Below are 20,399 nucleotides of genomic sequence, written 5' to 3'. Positions count from 1 at the left end.
GCACAGAACGATGTGTAGCATGAAATGAGTGAACATCAGCAAAGTCCTACTGTCAAAGATAACGTTTTACGTCAGATCACGTAAATTATTAGTTACTGTTTAAGCAACCGTTTTGCACGTTTCCAATTTCTAAAGAAGGCATGTTGCCGACCTGAGACAAACGTACAAGGAGGACATAGGGTGGAACGAAACACGGGCAGCTTTTTTTTTACGAAACAATTCACAACGTCCCATTTACTTCTTCACGAATCCACTTGGAGGTTTTGGGCGTTTGTGAGGGAATCGAGGGTGTGGGACCCCTGTCACGCCATTCCGAAATCTCACACACACACACACACACACACACACACACACACACACACACACACACACACACACACACACACACACACACACACACACACACACACACACACACACACACACACACACACACACACACACACACACACAAAAACACACACACACACACACACACACACACACACACACACACACACACACACACACACACACACACACACACACACACACACACACACACACACACACACACACACACACACACACACACACACACACACACACACACACACACACACACACACACACACACACACACACACACACACACACACACACACACACACACACACACACACACACACACACACACACACACACACACACACACACACACACACACACACACACACACCACACACACACCACACACACACACACACACACACACACACACACACACACACACACACACACACACACACACACACACACACACACACACACACACACACACACACACACACACACACACACACACACACACACACACACACACACACACACACACACACACACACACACACACACACACACACACACACACACACACACACACACACACACACACACACACACACACACACACACACACACACACACACACACACACACACACACACACACACACACACACACACACACACACACACACACACACACACACACACACACACACACACACACACACACACACACACACACACACACACACACACACACACACACACACACACACACACACACACACACACTCACTTGTTATATAGCACAATCTCTAAATTAGTGCCACAAAATAACGAAGATGGATGGAAGATGCAGGGATTAAGGATGCACAATTTGATAAAGCATTACATCGTATTAAAAGTGTTAGCCACTTACAAATAACAAGGTAATGTCAAGAAGTTACAAAGAAGTCTTACTTGCAGTTAAGGTCAAGTATGAATATTGCTGATCTTACGACATGAGCTATTGCATATCCCTGAATTCCTTGAGTTGTTTGATCACCACTCCCAACCAACTAATTCAAAAAAAAACTCTGCTTCAAGAAATCCCTCGAATATTGTCTTCAAAGAGCAGGTACGTGTTGAGCTAATGCACACTTCGCTTGTGAGAAGATGAGAGAAGTGACGCAGAGAACCAAAAATGATAAGCGATGGCGATTGTGAAATCATAACAAATCAGTGACGATTCCCATCACTAATTTTCGTTACTCCTTGAGAATTTTATTAATTCCTAATAAAAGTAGGAAAATGGAGCTTTGGTAGACCACTAACTGACGGAATTTGCGATAGATAGACAGAGGTTCTCGAAGAATGAGAATCAACAGCGAATGCTATGAGAATCAGTATATTCATCATTGATATCACATTCATTCAAGCCGAAGAGGATAGGAAAGTTTTGTCCGTAAAAAGGAAGCTTCCCTCCTCCTAAAAAATGTTGAAACTAGTAACTATTGCAATATAGTTGATTTGCAACTAGCTCATAACTAACTTGATGAAATACCAGTGGTACCTGTAGATTTTCTTCCAAGGAAATCTAAAGTATGCAGCACGCAAATCCAGTACGGTAGCATGGGCGGACTTTCCTGAAATGGTTCTGGGAGTAATTGTTTACGGACACGATTGCTGTGATATTCTATGATCAATGATCCAACCAATACCTCACCAACACCTTGTGAGACAATTAGAATGTTGCACTCAAATAACTGCAGTCTGCACCATCAAATACAGAAAATGGTTGAGAAAGGAATGAATGAATGACAAAGTATTTGAAACAAAACTAAAATGCAGGAAGATGTCAATTACAGAAATCTAGCGAGAGCTGTACTCCCGAGGATGAGATTCGGTAGCTAGACAGTATTGCATCAGCAGAATCATCCGCTTTCAAAATTCGTCCAAGACTGTAATTTAGGGGTTTTCAAAAATTCGGAAGAATAATTGAACAAGATACTACAAGTACCCTTCATCGTTTTCACAGGCATGTTATCACTGTCAGTGTATTGTAGTGTTTATTAATCCTTCAAATGCGTTCCACAACAACCCACGAAAGGAAAGTGGAAATGATGCATTCTAGATCAAGAATTGAACTATGCATCAGCTAACATCAACTAAGTAATTAAGTATAGAAAGCTATTTGTAACCTATCGAGAATTCATGTATTTAAGCTGCAGAAACAAATTGGCACGAATTACATTGAAATCTGCAAGTAAAAATCGGACTATGCGATTCGCCATATCTCTATCCGAAATCGTCCTCATTAGCCTCGTAGAAGATCCTCTTCAAAGGAAAACTAAGAGGTAATTCTTACCGCTTGCAATTGGGAGCTACACTCGCCATGGGAGTAACGTCAATCATCGATGCTTACCCTCGTACCGTTCCTATGGTTCGTCAATGCTCATTAGAAGACCAGAATCTGCACAAGAGAAGGAAATGTTCAATACCCACCCGATCAATACACCTCTCACTTTCTTTGTTTGAATCAGTTCCAATTTTCGCACCAGATTTAGAAGCGCTAGTATCCGAATTATAGGGGTCCGTGTAGAGGGGGTCCCGGCGGATTTTCGAGCAAGCTACGGTAGTGTCTCGCTGCCACGTCTAGGAAACTACTTACTACCCACACCCACTACCGCTTGAGGGATGTCTTCTGAAGTTTGACCGGCGCACACAACACCTACCCGGTCTACGCAGCCCCGACTGAAGAGGAATGTCCCGTCTTCGACCCAGCGGAGTATATATCGAAAGCGAAGCATTGGTGGGCCGGTCACATTATGAGAAGAATCAACGATAGATCGACTAAAAAAACGCTAGAGTGGATTCCAAGAGATGCTAAACGCCATCGAAGGAGGCCGTCAACGAGATGGGGTGACGAGTTCGCCACACTGATGGACCAGCTGAAAGCTCAGCTAACGCTAAGCCCAGATAACGCCAGCAACTTTCACAGATGATCAAGAATATCTTAACTGCGAATTTTGGTCTCCGTAGGTTCTGGTTCTCTCAAAAGCTAGTTGAGAAAAACTCGAAAATAAATCTAGGAAAGCTAGAAGCACCAATCTTTGCAGAAATAGAGAATAAATCTCTCTCTGCAAATCGCAGTAAGCCTTATTGCATGAAATTCACTCGTGGGGCTCACTTTGTACTAATTTTATTCCTAACTGCTCCTGTAGATATTTTCGCTCAGTAACAGCATCGAATTTGCGTTTTCAAGTGATAATAATAAATTCGTCACTGTGGGATGAGAAAAGTGTTTTTTTAGCTCTCGTACAACTGCAAGATACCCAATTTTATCAGGGATTTATTCCTGACAGTTGCTATAAAATGGCGACCACGTTGCGCCATTCAGTGTTATAGGACATCGACATAAATCAGTTTGAGCCGACTGATTGACTGAGTGAGCTGACTTTTTGATTCCTTCTCTCATATTTTCCATTTTCTTGTCGTTTAAATTTTTCAAAACAATTCACTTAAAAACAAGGTCGCAAGACTTTGTTTAGAAGGCGCTGCATAATTTATACTCTGATCTGGATGTACCTTATTTATTTAGTATTTTCCCAAACTAGTCCCGGACTAAAAGGAGTGAAATATACCAACGAAACCTTTAAAAAATACTTCACGCCAATTATTTTTAACATTTTGCACCCCTTAATATGAGTTTACTTGAAATCGACAATCACCTCGTCTTTTTCTTCTTGCTCTCTTCATTTTCCTTTCTCCTCTGTTGACAAGCCTTACGACGCTTCTCCTTCTCCGACACTCCTCTTACAATCCCCTTTTGAGAAATTCTCAACGCATGCTTGATCCTGACCATCACTGTAAATCTAGGATAATGCGCCAAAATGTGTAGGTGCGGACCAGTTAGTTTTATCACACGATTATTCAGAGTGGTTGGGGTTTGGCCTACTGTAGGTGATTCATTGATGATTATAGGATTTATCAACAAAGTGATCACGAAGTGCTCACTTTGGGCAAAAGCAGGAATAAAACTCTCTACAGGAAGGTTCAAGAAATGGGTTCTTGTAGGGTTCTGATCTAGTGAAAATCGCGACAGTGAAACGGTATACATGAGAGAAAGTGGAGGATTCTTCCTGGAATAGAAATAAGTAAATCAAAGTTTTACTCGAACTTGATTTTGCAAATTGAGTGGTTTGGAATCTTAATTGAAAATTTCAATCAGAGGAAAAGAAGTACAAGTGAATCCGCGTCTTTTTGTTTTTGTGAGGGAAGAAAATATTTCAGATCTTGTTTGCTCGCTTTTTTACTGCACGACATAGACCCGGTCTTTTTCTTGAAATCCAAAAAACCTCAAAATTTCAGTACTTCCCCGTATCAACATGTATATGTGCTTGTATACAAGTGATAATCTTTCGTCTTGCTATAGGGATGTTGAACGCGCTGAATCAGCGCAAAACCTGTATTGCTCACTGTTTACTACCATATCTGTGTATAAAAGGAAATAAACAAATCCGTGATTCCGCTCATCGGACATAAAAGATGGTATGTATCTGCTAACCTCTCCTGAGAATTTATTTCAATAGCGGCTTCCTAGCTTGTGTTCTCCTTTTATTTCAGAATTCAGCATTTCACTACTATTTCATTGCCGGGTCACTCATTGGATGTTCATTGATGCTTTTGGTGGCATTCTGTACAATATACGATTTTTTTGATGAAATAACTGAATTTTATCAAAAAGTGGATCAGGATATTAAGTACTTTACGGTATGTGTCTTTTTTTCCAAAATTGCTCGCTCGTGAAAAATTTTATAACTTGTTATACTTAACCTCTTTATTTACTTTAGTTCCTTTCCTCACTTCCTCCATTGTTTGACAGATTTTAATATTTAAAACTTTTACACGTATCTTCTGTCCGTAACTCTGCCGACAGCTATAAGCAATTTCTCAACAACTTAATCAACTCTGGAACCGATTTTTAGTCTTTTGGTAGTTACTTGAGGTTTGCTAACTTGTAACAAGCTTATACAATAACTTGCGGGGTCTATCCGATTTGTCACGTTAGTGCTTTTTATCCTCCCAGACAAGTCTGGTACAAATTTATTGACCCCCAGGGAATGAAAGGCTTGGTGCGCGCTGGGCGGATTCAAACCTCCGTTCGATCGTGCAGGCTGCGGAACCTCCTACCGACTGCGCTGCACCCGCCCCTTGAGGTCGATAAATCGGTACAAGACTTGTCTGGGAGGAAAAAGCGCTGACCTGATACATCGGCTAGTCCCTGCAACTCACTGTATAGGCAAGTTACAATTACACGTTCATAAACCTCATACAATTTTTAATTGAGGTGAACGTGGTGGCGCATCCTAAGCGGACTGATTAACGTCAGTCACTTCATCCTTCTTTTATCCCTTAGTAATTAATTCATTTACATAATCATAGGTTTGAATAGAATAGAGGTTAATGAAGCAAAGTGACCTGGTCACGGTTTTAAAAAACACAAGAAAACTAAGCTAAACTTAATCTTTATTTTGTTTTGTAGATATATTTTTCAAATGACAGATTTTAAATTCAATATTAAACTTAGAAAAAACCAATAAGATCGATAAAAAAAAGGTCACAAATACAGTCGCATCCTTTTAAATTGCTACTTTCGCAATTGTAGTGCATGGTTAGGATCAGGTTCACAGCCGTTATCGCAGCCAGGCCCATTCTCGTAGTCCCTTATTTTGCACTTAGGTGCTCTCCCTTGGTGTTCTCATTTGCCTATCATGAACTAGCAGCAACACATCTTTGTAAATGTTGTTTCCTTTGTTTCTGTAAATAAAAAAAAGTCACTCGGGTGACAGCGAATCGACATGGCTGACAGTGACGTCTAGTACAACTGCTCTATGGCGAAGGAGCAAGGAGTTGCTTTAAAGGCATCACCCCCCGAATCTCAGCTGGTATGGATTTCAGGTGGAGTATTCGTATACGGTATAATAGGAGTGATTCCGTCCATTTCTTCCTAATTGTCGTGAAAAACGGTCCTGAAGATGCGGCGCGTGCACAAGGCTGGCGCGCCCAATCGAACACGGAATCACCTTTCTCTAAATAAACTATGATCCCGTATACGAATACTCCACCTGAAATCCGTACCACCTCAGATTCGTGGGGTGATGCCTTTAAGTTTTTTCGACGATCAATATTTTCTGCGGCCCTCTTTCATTTTGTGGAATGATGAGTGATTGGATAAAACCACCTGAAGCAGTCCGCTGCGCCTCAGTTCTTCCCTGTGTCTATCTTTATTACGAAAAGAATATCGTACGAGTACTTTTAATATGACCATATATATATATATGAAAGTTTAGAGGTCTAGTTATTTATCTCTTCATGTTTTTGGCCCACTTTTTCACTTCCTTTGCCTACATCTTACACATATAAACGTAGTGATGTAAGAAATGGAAATCCGCTTAGAAAAGGTGAGGATTGCGAAGTCGAACGAAATTTGTGCTATTTCACATTTATTGGAAACCAGCACTAGCTGCCGGCTTCACCCACCTGTAACACTTCTTTTCAAACACAGGCGCTAATATGAGAAGCTGCACTTATCAAATACTTAAGTATCAAGACAAAAAAAGAGTTTTCTTTATAGGTTATCTTTCAATTCAGAATCGTCTGAGGTCTATGAACCCATGTCTAGCTTATAGGCATCACTTCACGAATCTGAGGTGGTGCGGATTTCAGATCCAGTATTCGCATACGAGATGGAAGACTATGGAGAGGGGATGATTCATTTCTTCCTAATTGCCGTAAAAAATGGCCCGGAAGATACGGCTGCAGGCGTTTTGGCGCACTATTTTCTACGGGAGTTCGACTGGAGCGCGCCAGTCTTGTGCGACTTTGAGGGACTAACCGATTTTATCCTTCCAGACAAGTCCGGTAGCAACTTATCGGCCCCACAAGGATAATAGGCTTGGTTGCAATAAGCTCCTGTCAATCATGCAGACAGAGCGCAATCTCATACCGACTGCGCTACACCCGCCCATCCATGTCTAAAACAAAAAAAAAATTGCTAGGAATTTGTGGAACATAGCAAGAGAGCAACCAGCAAAGAGCTGACTTCGGCTTATTCAAAGAATGAATGCTTGAAATAGGATGAAATTTTAACCAAACGGTTCAAGTAGTCCTTGCTGCGATAGTGCTTCTATCTTTGTTTCATGTATCATAAATGAAGTTCAGATGTTAAATGTTGTGAGAGCTACATATAATGTATGTGAACACATCGAAAGGAGAGCAAATTTACAGTCCTTAATTTACCAACACTCCTATCTGATTACTTCTAGGGACCTCTTTCCCATTCTCGACAAAGCGATCATTTTTCATTGTGTGAAATTGAAGCTTGTATAACTAAAGAAATCAGGTTCTACCCAAAAATAAAGCAAGCATTTAATATTCATCGTACTTTTCGTAATCCTCAATGGAGCAAGGAACCATGATGGTGTTTACCATAGAGTTTCTTCTTCCATTTAGTACAAAGTCAGGAGTGTCTGAGAATATGATTTCTTACTTTATTCATCATCTCCAGAACACGTCTCTTTAGAAGTACGCTAGTGACGCCAAGAGAACCATGATCATGCGGCCACGAATGACAGAGCGTGACATATTTGAAGCCGTTGTACGAGTGAAACGAAGTGTGGCTGTATTTTCCACTTATCAGTGCGATGTTTTAAGGTGTTCAGAAGCTGAAAATTGCACCAAGGATTTCTCGTAACACTGAGCAGTCCATCTGACAAAAACTATTCTCTCCGTCTTTTGAATGAAAGCTTACTGCTACGCCGCCGTTCTTTCAACATCATAATAGTTAATTGGGATTGTTTATGACATATGCTACACATGTACATACGTATATTATACATTTGGGAGCCATATTATATACTCGGAAGTTAAGGAAGTGATGATTGCAAATGGTGGCACCATCTGCAAACAAATTTTATTTGTCATTGTGCCTAAAGTACTAAATAAATCTTTCTTCAGAAGACCTTCATTTTGAAAAGCACAAATAAAAACACGAAAGATGAAGAACTGGTGCGAGCTCTAAGTTTGAGCAATCAACTAATTAGAAACAGTGAGGCGGCTTCTGTTTTCCTAAAAATTGTTTCACGCAAGCCACTGTTTCCAACCACAAAAAGCGTTTTACACTCTTGTGTTTGCTGCTGTGGTGTTCACTTCTCCACTTTTACAATTAAGAAGTTGCGAAATGGGCAGGAAACACCGTTCATGTTTTTCTGCAGGAGAATTGCGATATTTTCTGTTTCTTCCCGCTAACGTTAGCGCCTTCTTCGGGGCGCTTGTTCCTGGCACTTTGCTGCCGTTTCCCAGCTAAAAAAAAGTCATTAATTCAGAAAGTTAGTGCAGAACCAGAATAGGTGGGTTTGGATTATATAACGTGGACCTTTGGCAGAAAATATCCTCATCTCTATTACACGTTCTTCGTTCGTACTGCAAAATGGTTTCGCCTCCTTCACTAACACTCTGCTTATGGCCGAAAGCAGCAAGATTTTCAAATGCAGGCTGAGAAAGTGCTGCCCAAGTCTCATCATGATAGGGCGAATTGCGGATAGGTAGACTCGCAGGTTGGTAGACTGCGGATAGGTAGACTTCATTGGTGGTGGGGATCAACCACAGGTGTTTCACTAAGGAGTTGAATGCAGAAATGGCTTTGGCGCATCTTTGCTTAATATCTTTCTCGTAGTTGCCGTTGTTCTTCAGAATACAGATCAGGTAACAGAACTCTTCTACGAGTTCAATTGGTTGTCTGTCCACCCTGGTTCCTGTTCGAGGTCTCGAAGAGATCCACATCTGCTTGCAATTATCAGGGCATAGATGTAATCCATAGGCAGCAGCCAGCTTCGATACAAGGTTGACAACATGCTGAAGTTTCGTAGTACCTTCCGGGAATATAACAGTATCGTCGACGTGCTCGAGATCCATCAAGGGGCGCCCTGATGGTGCTAGAATGATGTCGGCAGGACACTAATCTACTGTTCTTCGCATAATGTCGATAGCGAAACTGAACAAGAAGGGTCCTGCCACTGCCCCTTGTCTTACTCCAGTTACCACCTCTAATGGTATTGTATATCCGGCTGGTGTTCGAACTGCAGCAGTTGTTCGTTGATTCATTCATCAAGCAAGCGAACGAACTTTCCTGATACTCCGTCGGGGCGGAGTGCGTTGAGAAGTCGTGAGGAGAGGCGAAAACATTTTCGAAGTCCAAAAAAGCTAACTAAAGAGACGAAGAGGCTTTGAATACCGCTGCCACACTTCAACCACAATCCCCACAAGAAACACTCGTCGATCGTAGATCGAACAGGACGAAAGATTGCTTGTTCACCGCGGGTGTTTTCGTCGCGATGCTTGATAAGCCGGTCCAGGATAATCTGCTCCAAAACCTTATATATTACACGCAGCAATGATATTCTTCGATAATTCCTGGGTTCCGTGGCGGATGGGGAACGGTAAAGAGGATACGGCGGATTCTCCGCGAATGTCTCCGAGACATAACGTGCCCAGTGAACATGCCGGCGGGTACGCGAACGTGACCTCGACGAGGTCACGCTTCAGTCGCTCAAGAAAACGCAGACAACCGTCCTAGATGTTCTTCTAGCCACTGAGACGCAAGGAATAGCGCAGTTACAAGGAAATATGCGAAGAAGAGTGGTGTGAGTTGTCGAAATTACCGAATAAGTCAAAGAATAATAGAGTTAAATAGAAGTACATGGGATTTTGTATGGTGTTAGAATGAAGAGAAGGGAGTGAGTTTGTCTTCATGCTACCTTCAGAAGTCTAGAAATCTTATCAGATTTGAACTCCTTCCCTTCTTGTAAGTTCCAAGAAGTCAGAGATGCAGAAGATCCTTCTATCCGGTAATAAATTAAGCTACAAAAAAGCTTGGGAGTTACAGGATAACGATAATTCTTATTACCGTTACTTTTGAAAGCTGAAATATTTCGTTTTAACGAAAAATTTTAAATACGTAATTTGAAGCTAATAGATACATCCCCATCTCATATTTCACGTGAGGATTTCTCTTGCTTCTAATATGATTACAAGTTCACCTCACATCACAAAATTTCAGTGGATGTGTCAGATTCTCCAAAAACATTTAGTATTTCGTATATATCCTATATATCCTAGCCGGTGATGCAGCGTATGATTGGTGGTAGGTAAGCAGAGTCTATTTAGGTGTCAACGAAAGTGACACCCAAATAAATACATAGAAGTACATGGGATTTTGTATGGTGTTCTAATAAAGAAAGAAAGTGAGTCTTTCTCCCTTTCTTTATTAGAACTATGTCGCTAATTTCTCTTACGAGGCATGATCGGGGCATGCTCGAAATTACTCGGGACCTTCTTTACACGCAGCCGTGAAGGATAATTTCTCTTGCGATGGAATTATGATGGCAGTTCTCCACAAGTCAGATAACTCTCCCTCGATGTTGAACGGATGATCTTTGCTAGTTCACGAACTCTGGATGAAGGGAAAGATTTTAGCAATTCTACGCTAACTCCATCGTCTCCGCCACATTTACAATTCTTTATTTTCTGGATACGCACCAGAACCTCCGACTGCGTCGGTGTGTTGGTATTAGCAAGGTGTTAAAATGTTCTCTCCAGATGGACAGGGTTGCTTCCCCGACAGCGACTCCGTTGGGAGTGTTTAGGGCACGCGAACACCTCTTCATCTTGCCGCTCTACTGCCTTAAAGGCAGTATACCACGAATCTGAGGTGGTGCGGATTTCAGGTGGAGTATCCGTATACGGGGTCGTAGATTATGGAGACGGGGGTAATTCTGCCTATCTCTCCCTGCATCACTACAAACAGCAGCCTACAGAATGCTGTTTTGTACGACGCCATCTATTGCAACGCTCCACCGCTTGCGCCGCCTCCGCACTGCGATTCGTCGAAATCAATTCGGACTACCCCGATTTTGTAAGATGCCCTCTATTGCAGCGCGCACCCTTGCACCCTACGCGTGCAAGGGTGCGCGCTGCAATAGAGGGCATCTTACAAAACAGCATTCAAGGGCATGCTGCTTGCAGTGATTCAGGGAGAGATGAGCGGAACCACCCCGGTTTCTATAATCTACGACCCCCTACACGGATACAAAAAATCTAATTCGTACCACCCCAGATTCGTGGTATGCTGCCTTTAACAAAGTATAGGCTTTTCTCGGGTTCTTATCCTCCCATGCCTTTTCAAACTCCTCCGCTTTTGACACGCAATCGTTCTCACAATTACGTTTCAGCTGATGACGCAACCTCCTTCTCAGATGCTTCTCCTAGCCGAAGGCCCACATTTAAGATTAACCTTACTATCCTTAGGAGTTCAGTGAGACAACACTTTTTTGCCAACGGAGCTGGCTTAGATTACTCAATTAATGAAACAATCACGCCCACTAAGCTTTCAGTATTTGAGAAAGCTGTTAACAGATTTCCTAAGAAAACTAGTAGTTAGGGGTTTCTTCACTCGTATTCATTAACGTATATATGTATGTAATCATTACTATTCTTTCGCTGAAGTTACTTATGCTATTTGTTCCGAGTATACTCCGTTCATAAACACATGGATAGCCATGTAAAAGGCAAATAAATAAATAAATACAAACTCTAACTTGTGTGTGCTTCTCACAGCTCTCAGAATTGGACCACCTGAAAATTGACAGGCTGGGATTGTCGTGCTCCATCGCAGCGTGACGCAGCGCAACCACCTGAACAAAATAATGCAACTGGCGATTTATAGAGGCATGATTACAAATATCGCTGCAGTAGCTATTTCATCTAATGGTGGCGTTCATGTCATCTCATCGATCATTTCTTGAGTTCATTCTACAAATTTCGTGCATATTTCACTGCTCGTTTGATGAGTACTTTTGTCTTGGAAGCCACGCGTTCTTTGTGGGGGAAAATCGCGTTTTTCAGTACTAGCAAATTACTTTATCTAAGTGGTTGTAGACCCTCACGTAACAGTTATGAACATCATTTGATTTTTACATGGTTTAGGATGTCTTCTAGAGGTCAACGTGCTTCGGGAACTGATGGGACTGACTTCCAACACAGACAGCGTATTGCTGCCCATTATCAGGAAAGGTATTCATCTTCATTGGACTTTGAGAATTATAGCATAGTAGAGCCGGAAAATACATGCTACATGCTCAGTCTGACCATTCTTTGGGCTTACTTGTCTCGAAAAGCTTTACCATCGATTCAAATTGACCTAACATCAGGTATTACCCTACTGTGTCCCCAAATCAAGCATTGACCTACCAGCGGGGTTTCCACATATCAGCAGTTTTCTTTTTACTCGAATGCATATCTGCATCTGTTCTACTTTTTTCAGTGCTCAGTATAAATTCATCCTGAAATGGTTCTTCGCACCGCATATTCTCATTCTTATCTTCATGTGGGCAAAGGTAAGGTTCGGATCATTCTGATTGTGCAACGAATTTGGTTCCTTGTAGGGTTCTTTTCTTCTTTGATCAGTTCATTAAACCACTGGTTGATTTTTTCTCCCCTTTTTGCTTCAAAATGAAATACTGACCAGTGACTCTCTCTTATTTGTAGTACTGTACGTTGGTACTGCCAGCTTAAAACAACATAAAACTCGGTACACTTGCGCTAGCTGCGCAGTTCAGCTGGCGGTTGAAACGGAGGCGAGATCCTTGCTAGCTCCAGTTATCGCCGTAGTCCGAGTTGCTCGCAACCGCCAGCTCATACGAGCTGCTTCGAGCGCAAGCTCTTGCGCAACTGCACCGAGCTTCAAGTCACTTAGAGTCGGCTTTAATAAGCGTCTCTTATTGAGAAGTACGATTCAGTAATACACAAATGATTGATTAGAAGGTCACTGTCTTTTCATGTGACCCGGTAGGCATCTGTATATGAACTCCTTCAGATTGTAAAGCATGCGCCATTTATGCGTTGTTAAAGGAAGCTCAAAAGGTCCGAAATGTCTGTAGGTGGGTTCAAAGGAATTCACGAATGATCTTCAAGAGGGCCTTTACTACTCTCCTCACTAGGGCAATCAACAACCCCGAGAAGATCTGTTGTTGTTGTATTTGCATCGATTTTAAGAGGCTATTTGTCGATTTGGTTTTCAAGAAAAAAAAAACGCTTCAGTTTGGGTCCATGAGAGATTTTATGTATCGTTGAAAAGCAGCTATGAAGTTTGCTTAGGTTGGTAGCGAAGTGTTGCGTCGAGAGTTCGGATGGCGGAGCGCGTTTTTCGAGCGCCTCGACATGCCCTCAGCGTATCCGTGGGAGTATGTCTGGTGTTTATCGTTTATTCCCATTATATGCGCAATGATATCGTTCTCTAAAAACAGGGTTCGTTCTTACTTATCTTCTTCTTTGGCATTTGGCAAAAACTTCTAGTATTTCTCACTTCTTTAGGTGAAGCTAATCAACTATCATTATTACGGTCATTTTTTGTTTGGAATACTTCCTTGTATGATTGGTCTAGGAGGTCAGCTGCCGGAACTTGTAGACTATATGTCCGATCAAGAAAACAGTCAGACGCCTACCTTTAAGGTAGAAAAATGCTTCCCACGATTGCCTGTTTTATTTCATTTTTTATAATCACAGCATAGTGTATTGTGATTTCAGGGTATTTTTCCTATGGTCATAATCTGGTACATATTCTTCGCTGTTGCTCTTCAGATCCACGGTTTTGCTATGTACTTTTCGTATCACCTAGCCGCTGCGTGGAGTCCTGTTAAACGAGATTGAACAAATTATCTGACCATTTCTTGCTTGTTGAGACTGTTGAAAGTTTATTATGTTGTTTCCTTCCTTATTCAGATCCCTATTCCTTTAGGTGCTCTTCTAACCAACAGATAGCAGTTGACGAAACTTTCAGATTTATGTAGACATTAAAAAAAAATAAAGAAAAAAGGAAAAGAACGTGCTCTAAATTAGCGTGCGTCGAATCACTGCGAAGTTATGTACACTTCAATCTTGGCTCTGACCTTTCATATAAAATAACGTCTTCAGATTCTTTTGTTTTCGATTTTCCACACCATTCACGCTAATCCTTTTCAGTTATTGGGCATGTTTGAAGACTGCTCAATTTTTGGTTGTAGCTGCTGCTACTAAAAAATAGCGCTCGTGTTTTAGTATAGAGGTTGAAAATGACTGACGCAGTCAACGTTTGGCAGATCGAACCAAAACACGTTAGCTACTTAAGAAACAGTGAAGCATAAAAACCATTATGCCTACATAGTCGATTGTGAGATGTCTTGTCGTGCAGTCTGCTCAAAACGAAATGAAGCTCAGTGCAGTTGCTAAGTGGCAGTACTCGAAGCCGTGTGAGGGAACGTAACAGTTAGGATCGAGGAGGACCGTTGCTAGCATCACTCATCCCTTTAGTTTGCCAATGTCCCACCTCCATCCCAACCGCTAGCTCCACAGCGCCCCTTCGAACGCAGAAATTTGTGCACCACGCTTCATGTCGTCTTAACCCGACTGTAGCAGCAACAGATACGTGCAGTAGAATGTGCGTATAAATCGTGTAGAAGTTGTTATAACGAAGGCGGACACATTTCTAGAAAAACGATAGAGCAATTTTCTGCTCTCTGGTTTCTCTTGGGTACTATCCTTTCATGTCTGTTAAGAGCGGAATATTTTAGCTTGCTTTGAACTTTTCTCCAAATAGTAGTAGCTTAAGTACGCCCAAATTAGGCAAATACCTTTCAGTTTCTTCGTGTTCCTTCATATATTCAATCTTTTTCTTGTTTACACTGTTTTGTTGTGTGGAAATGGTATTCGCACTGTTGTTTCGAAAAATTCCTGGCGAAGCTCGGTATTCTCACGTATTTACGTGAACTTCTTTATTTTATGCAACATATTCAAATTTAAAGTGCAATTTTTTACTCAGTTTCTGAGTAGAGATGTGGATTTGTTCACTATTTATGTAGAATTTAGCAATTCATTTCTTATAGTCGGGTCAAAACGACATGAAGCGCGGTGCAACTGCGTAAGCGATTGCGCTCAAAGCGGCGCAGTGGAGAAAGCCGTTGGAACCAAGGTGGGACCATGGCAACTGCACCGTGCTTCATGTTGTTCTGATCCTTTATTTTTGACCCTTTATTGACTCTACTGTAGTGTCATTGTAAACACTTTACTCTACGATGATTTATTTTTTTCTGAGTGAGAGGATCACTTGCCATTCCATCGTCAATAATTCACTGCGATGGTTTGTGCCCTTCAGTCGACACTGTATCGCAAATCGGTTATCTTTCGCTTTCAAGCTAGAAGACAGTCATCATTTTCTGGCTTGAGCGAAAAGGTTCACTTCACGACTTTTCCGAAGTGGGAAGAGCCGGAGCCTCGCATCATTCGCTTCATCTGTGCTCGACGTGTACCGGCTTCTTGGCCCATTACTGTTGCTCTATAATAGTTCGTGGTAGCACAGCCTTCAAAATTGTTCTGTTTCTTTCAGTTACTCTTCTTTCATGCGTTGTTAGTGTTTTAGGATAAAGTGTTTATTTGAAATTGGAAAGGAAATTGTACTTGGAAGAGTTGAAATGCGATAATTGTCTCTATTTTTTGTAGTTTCTTTGCTATGATTCGTTCATCTATTGTTCTTTTCCATTTTTATTCAATAGCTCTAAACATCTGTGACATTAACCTTTCTTTTAGGGCTATGTGGGGCTGTACATTTAACAATCAGGACGAAGAGGCTAAGGAGACGGCTGTCATAAAAACTCATTTCATGCATGAGCCAGCGCCCAACAAGTTCACGTTTCTTCAGCCGCCTTTGGGAATACAGGTCTCTTTTTATATTTAGTTGTTCTATTGTGTATATTTTATTGCAAATTACTAGGTATGGTGCAGATACAATGTGGTCGAGTAAAACAACATGAAGAAGGAAGCAGTTCCGTAAGCAGCTGCCCTCGAAGCGGCGCGGTGGAGCGTAGCAGTTAGAATGAAGGGGACTCTTGTTCCCACCATTCATTGTTGCAGTCCCCTCTATATCCTAGCGAACCGTTCCTCCGAGCGCAGCCGCTTTCGCAACAGCACCATGCTTCTTTGACGTGTTTCGACCCGACTGTAGAAGCTTAAAATAGCCTAAGTTGGGGGAACGGTCAAGAGGTACCCGTATTATGTTCACGGGTGCCTCTTGTCCCGCACGTCCTAACTTGTGATGCAATTGCTTGAACAGTTGTGATGTAAGAAGAAATCTCGCTTGCTGCAGTCGAAATTGCATCAGTAGTGAGGTTCTCTTGACTCAACTGTATGTATACTTGTCCGGACGACCATGAACCAGGACTTAAACCACATTAATCGTCTCCATTATACTTTATGCGCCATGGCCTGTTGAACGCGCATGGCCCTCACGGGCTGAACCCTACACCCGTATAGTAGGAGAGAATATTCGGTGAAGTTCCTTGAACACGTCGTTCCAGTTTGTAGTACGTTCCTGGATTAGTGCGAAAAAAAAATGAGCGAAAGAAGGGAAAGATGCAGAAGCTTCTGATGTTAGCCGTAGTAAAGAGTTTATTAGAAGTCAAAGTGCTGCGTTTGAACCCACCCTGTTAGTTATTGGAGCAGTTCTTGTTCCCTTTCCCAGGGTTGACCACATTTTCGTTTTCAATGTTTTCTTCTCAAAATTAAAAGTTGTCACCAGTAGTAGTTGATAGCAGACAGCTTCTTCTATTTATTAATATTCCTGGAGCAACCAGACAGTGCCATCCTCAGGAATGACATGGAGTACTTAGAATAGTCCGTTTATGGTTTTTCTAAAAATAAAATTGTCCTTTCACATTTTCTTCTATGATCAGTACTGTTTGATGCTGCATTCCTAACTGTCAGTCACTCCTGATTTAGATAAATTGCTATAGGGGAACTCTATCAAGAAATAAGGCAATCTACAAAAGGTTGCAGTAAACCTTTTGGTATATTCAGAAGGAAATGGAACTAAGAACATATAGTATAGAAACCAAATCAGACAGAAGTAGCAAGTAGGTCTGTGAGCTCTAACGACAGAGCTCTGACTAACTAGAAAGGTGCAGTCACGTATAGCTGGTTGACTTTGTGCTGTATACATGAGATATGACTTATTGAAGAAGATTTACAGGATTTTCACAGCATAGGTTTTTTTCATGAAGTTAAAGTGTGCTCCAAACTCCTATACGTGTACCACACATCTTGTATCTTCTTTCCAGGCGAAAGATTTCGTGGCTGCACATTTCGGAAATGACGCAAAAAATATGCAGTTTCGTCGAGGAACAACGACACTGGCTTTCATATACGAGCCCGCAACCGCCAGTGACAAAGGAGGGATTGTAGTCGCTGTCGATTCACGTGCATCTTCCGGGGAATATATTTGTAAGTGCATCTGAAGACGAAAATCCTTTACTCTGCTTGGGATGAGTGAATTTGAGCCTCGAAATCTGTCATGAAAATCCTGGATATTGGTGACCATATGGTAGCTACTATGGCAGGCGGCGCAGCAGATTGTCAATTTTGGACGCGAACAGTGGCAAAGTACTGCAAGTAAGTGTATACGAAGAATTTTCTTTGCTTAAATAACTTTTTTTATTATTTAAGTTTGTTCGAGTTACGAGAGAAGACTCAGATTACTGTTGCTGCAGCTAGCAAGTACTTCGCCAATGTGCTTTATGGATATCGTGGAATGGGATTATCTGTGGTTCAGTTCTCTTTTACATTGTCAATACTTCTGCGTTTTAGAATTCTTGATGTCCATATCTGATCATCATCACTACAACAGTTCCCTTCCACTTTTGGAAAAGCTTAGTTTTGACTGTTTGGCATACAGCTGTTCCGTTCTTAATTTGTCCGATCGATGTCATGCTCTTTAACTGCTGTTTTCAATGAACTCATTCTTTGAAAACAGCAGTTAAAGAGCAATTTCTATAGTTTATCTTTTTTTTTTGCCGTGCTACAGCATTTTTCGAAAAATTGATATACCACAATAAATGAGGGTGTGGTTGTATTGCGGGAGTAGAAGTTAGAAATTTGCAGCGTTTATTATTTTGCGTGCTTTATATAATAGTAGATCTGTGAATAATGGGTGGTTTGTAACAGTTGCTTGAATTTTCTGGATCTTCGAACATAGGTGCGATGGGGAGATTCTTCTTCAGGTGAAGGGGGTTTAGGTCATTGGGTACAGTTCAAGTGAAGGGGGTCCTTTCGCCAACAGTTCAAAAATGAAAGGGTAATTTCGCCAACCGTTTAAAAGTGAAGGAGGTCCCTTCCTGAACAGTCCAAAAGTGAAGGGGATCAGAGCACCGGCTTCGAATATCGCATCTATGTCTTCGAATACATTGACAACTTCACAATAAATTTGCCAATTTATCATTTTCAGCAACTTTAGTCTTAGGTGTTTTTATACCAGAAAATAAATTAGAGACAGGTTCACATTTTCTCTCAACATTTTGAAAAGGTAGGGTTAAACTACTGCACTTCCAACGAATATTGCAAACTGCGAAATGAAAATTTATAAAATGTGTTTGTCATTCTCTAACTCGACGATAGTCATAGATAGTTTTGATGAAGTAGAATGCTATAGGTTAGTTTAATTGTGCAAATGAAGCACTCATTGCACTGCAGTTCGGCAGTGTAATGAGACCCATGTACACTTTCGTAAATTAGGTCAAATTTGTAATTCCCTATGTTTTAGGGTTCAATGATCGCCGGATACGACAAGAGAGGCCCACAAATTTTCAAGGTTGGTCATCCACAATTATATCACAAATTACAGTTACCTTACAATGAGACCTCTGATTGTGTTCATTTATAATACACATTACAATTATATTACAACATACGTCTGATTATGTTGCAATGGAGTTTCTGTCAAGGCAATGACGTAGTTAAGTTTTACTCCATGATGAAGTGACTGTTCACAATCAAGCTAATGAGAATGTCGCTGTCGACCGTGCTTTTCCTTTGAGCGCTGGTATTTTATTCTGTTCCTTTCTGAATACTCATTTGCTGTCTTGGCTGTCAGCCTTTTTGCAGTCCTTTTTTTTTCTGTGACAAAATTCTAGGTAAGTTTTCTTTTTCGATCTTTAAATCTTGACGAAGCCTTAGCAGAACACTTATATCTACTAAGACAAGTTGCAGATTAACATTTCAGCTTTTTCTTTTCAAATCTAGAAAAAATCTGGTTTTTGGTGAATTTTTCACATTCATTCGCATTTTCCACTAAAATCATCAGATTAATCGTAAGAGAGGTATAAAAAGGCAGAATCTGGGGAAAATGTTGATTTTCTAAACGCTCCATACTTGTTATTCTGTTCTAGGTTGACAGTGATGGCGACAGATGTCAGCTTCAAGTTTGTAGTGTAGGATCTGGATCACTGAATGCGTATGGCATTCTTGATACCCACTATAAAAGGAAAATGACCGATGAGGAGGCTTTGAAGTTAGGACGTCGCGCAATTATGCATGCAACGTACAGGGATTCCGGGTCTGGAGGTGTTTGCAATAGTGAGTTCGAAAAAAGCACAAAATGATAATAAGAATTGTTCCCATACTGTACAGAAAGAGCAACGATTTTCGTTCTGAAGAATGCTAATATTGCGATATCTTAGTGGTACACATCACACCGAAAGAGAAGATTCGTTTGCCTCCCATCGACGTGAGCAAACTATGGTACGAATTCGCGGACGAGCTTGGACGTGATATTGCCTACGATCCTCATGATGAATAAGGCTATTTTTTCTTGAATCTGACTAAAAAATGTTGTTTTTACTATCTATGTTATTTAATTTCAATGAATTCTTTAATGTCTACAAAATAGCAGCAACATATGTATTCTTATCATGGTTATCAACCGACCAAACTGAACGTCCGGCTAACGCCGTACTTTAGATTTCTTGTGGTATTCGCTTCGCTCGCCTTCATTGATGAACAGAAAAAAAAAACGGTATTTCCTGTAAAATTAAGTTTGTGTTGTTTCTAGTAACGCTTTCTTAACTCTTTCCTTAAAAAGTTAAGCATTAATGAAAGATTTCATTACTTTCTTCCTTATTGAGTCAGTTCTGCATTTGGAGTACATTCAAACTTGATTCTGCACCTTTATTTCTT

At 41.1% G+C, this 20,399-nt stretch overlaps 3 protein-coding genes across 5 annotated transcripts; 2 read left to right on the top strand and 1 right to left on the bottom strand.

The window, feature by feature from the left end:
- Nucleotides 1-4,985: 4,985 nt before the first annotated feature.
- RB195_004021 (uncharacterized protein) lies at nucleotides 4,986-8,061 on the top strand (the record flags this gene model as incomplete). Its single annotated transcript, XM_064177702.1, has 2 exons — nucleotides 4,986-5,078; nucleotides 7,891-8,061. 2 exons carry the CDS (start codon nucleotides 4,986-4,988, stop codon nucleotides 8,059-8,061), a joined length of 264 nt encoding a protein of 87 aa, XP_064032962.1.
- A 635-nt stretch (nucleotides 8,062-8,696) lies between these two features.
- RB195_004020 (uncharacterized protein) lies at nucleotides 8,697-9,281 on the bottom strand (the record flags this gene model as incomplete). Its single annotated transcript, XM_064177691.1, has 1 exon — nucleotides 8,697-9,281. One exon carries the CDS (start codon nucleotides 9,279-9,281, stop codon nucleotides 8,697-8,699), a length of 585 nt encoding a protein of 194 aa, XP_064032961.1.
- A 478-nt stretch (nucleotides 9,282-9,759) lies between these two features.
- On the top strand, nucleotides 9,760-20,022 carry RB195_004019 (uncharacterized protein; the record flags this gene model as incomplete). 3 transcript variants are annotated; one of them, XM_064177670.1, is made up of 13 exons in its annotated part: nucleotides 9,760-9,875; nucleotides 12,351-12,437; nucleotides 12,688-12,760; nucleotides 13,521-13,670; nucleotides 13,737-13,874; nucleotides 13,950-14,020; nucleotides 15,984-16,113; nucleotides 17,510-17,672; nucleotides 17,729-17,840; nucleotides 17,895-17,994; nucleotides 18,988-19,035; nucleotides 19,613-19,799; nucleotides 19,904-20,022. In XM_064177670.1, the coding sequence occupies 13 exons, from the start codon at nucleotides 9,760-9,762 to the stop codon at nucleotides 20,020-20,022; spliced, it is 1,494 nt and encodes a 497-aa protein (XP_064032960.1). The 3 variants fall into 3 exon arrangements, with proteins under 3 accessions (XP_064032960.1, XP_013290403.2, XP_013290402.2); XM_013434948.2 differs by lacking the exons at nucleotides 9,760-9,875; nucleotides 12,351-12,437; nucleotides 12,688-12,760; ... (1 more) ...; nucleotides 13,737-13,874; nucleotides 13,950-14,020 and having other exon boundaries at nucleotides 15,988-16,113; XM_013434949.2 differs by lacking the exons at nucleotides 15,984-16,113; nucleotides 17,510-17,672; nucleotides 17,729-17,840; ... (2 more) ...; nucleotides 19,613-19,799; nucleotides 19,904-20,022 and having other exon boundaries at nucleotides 9,796-9,875; nucleotides 13,950-14,072.
- Between the last annotated feature and the right edge of the window lie 377 nt (nucleotides 20,023-20,399).

Source organism: Necator americanus, chromosome I, assembly GCF_031761385.1.
Source record: "Necator americanus strain Aroian chromosome I, whole genome shotgun sequence".
NCBI classification, from domain to species: Eukaryota; Metazoa; Nematoda; class Chromadorea; order Rhabditida; family Ancylostomatidae; genus Necator; species Necator americanus.
Note: the sequence above shows the minus strand (reverse complement) of the source record. Positions and strands in the feature narration are given on the sequence as shown.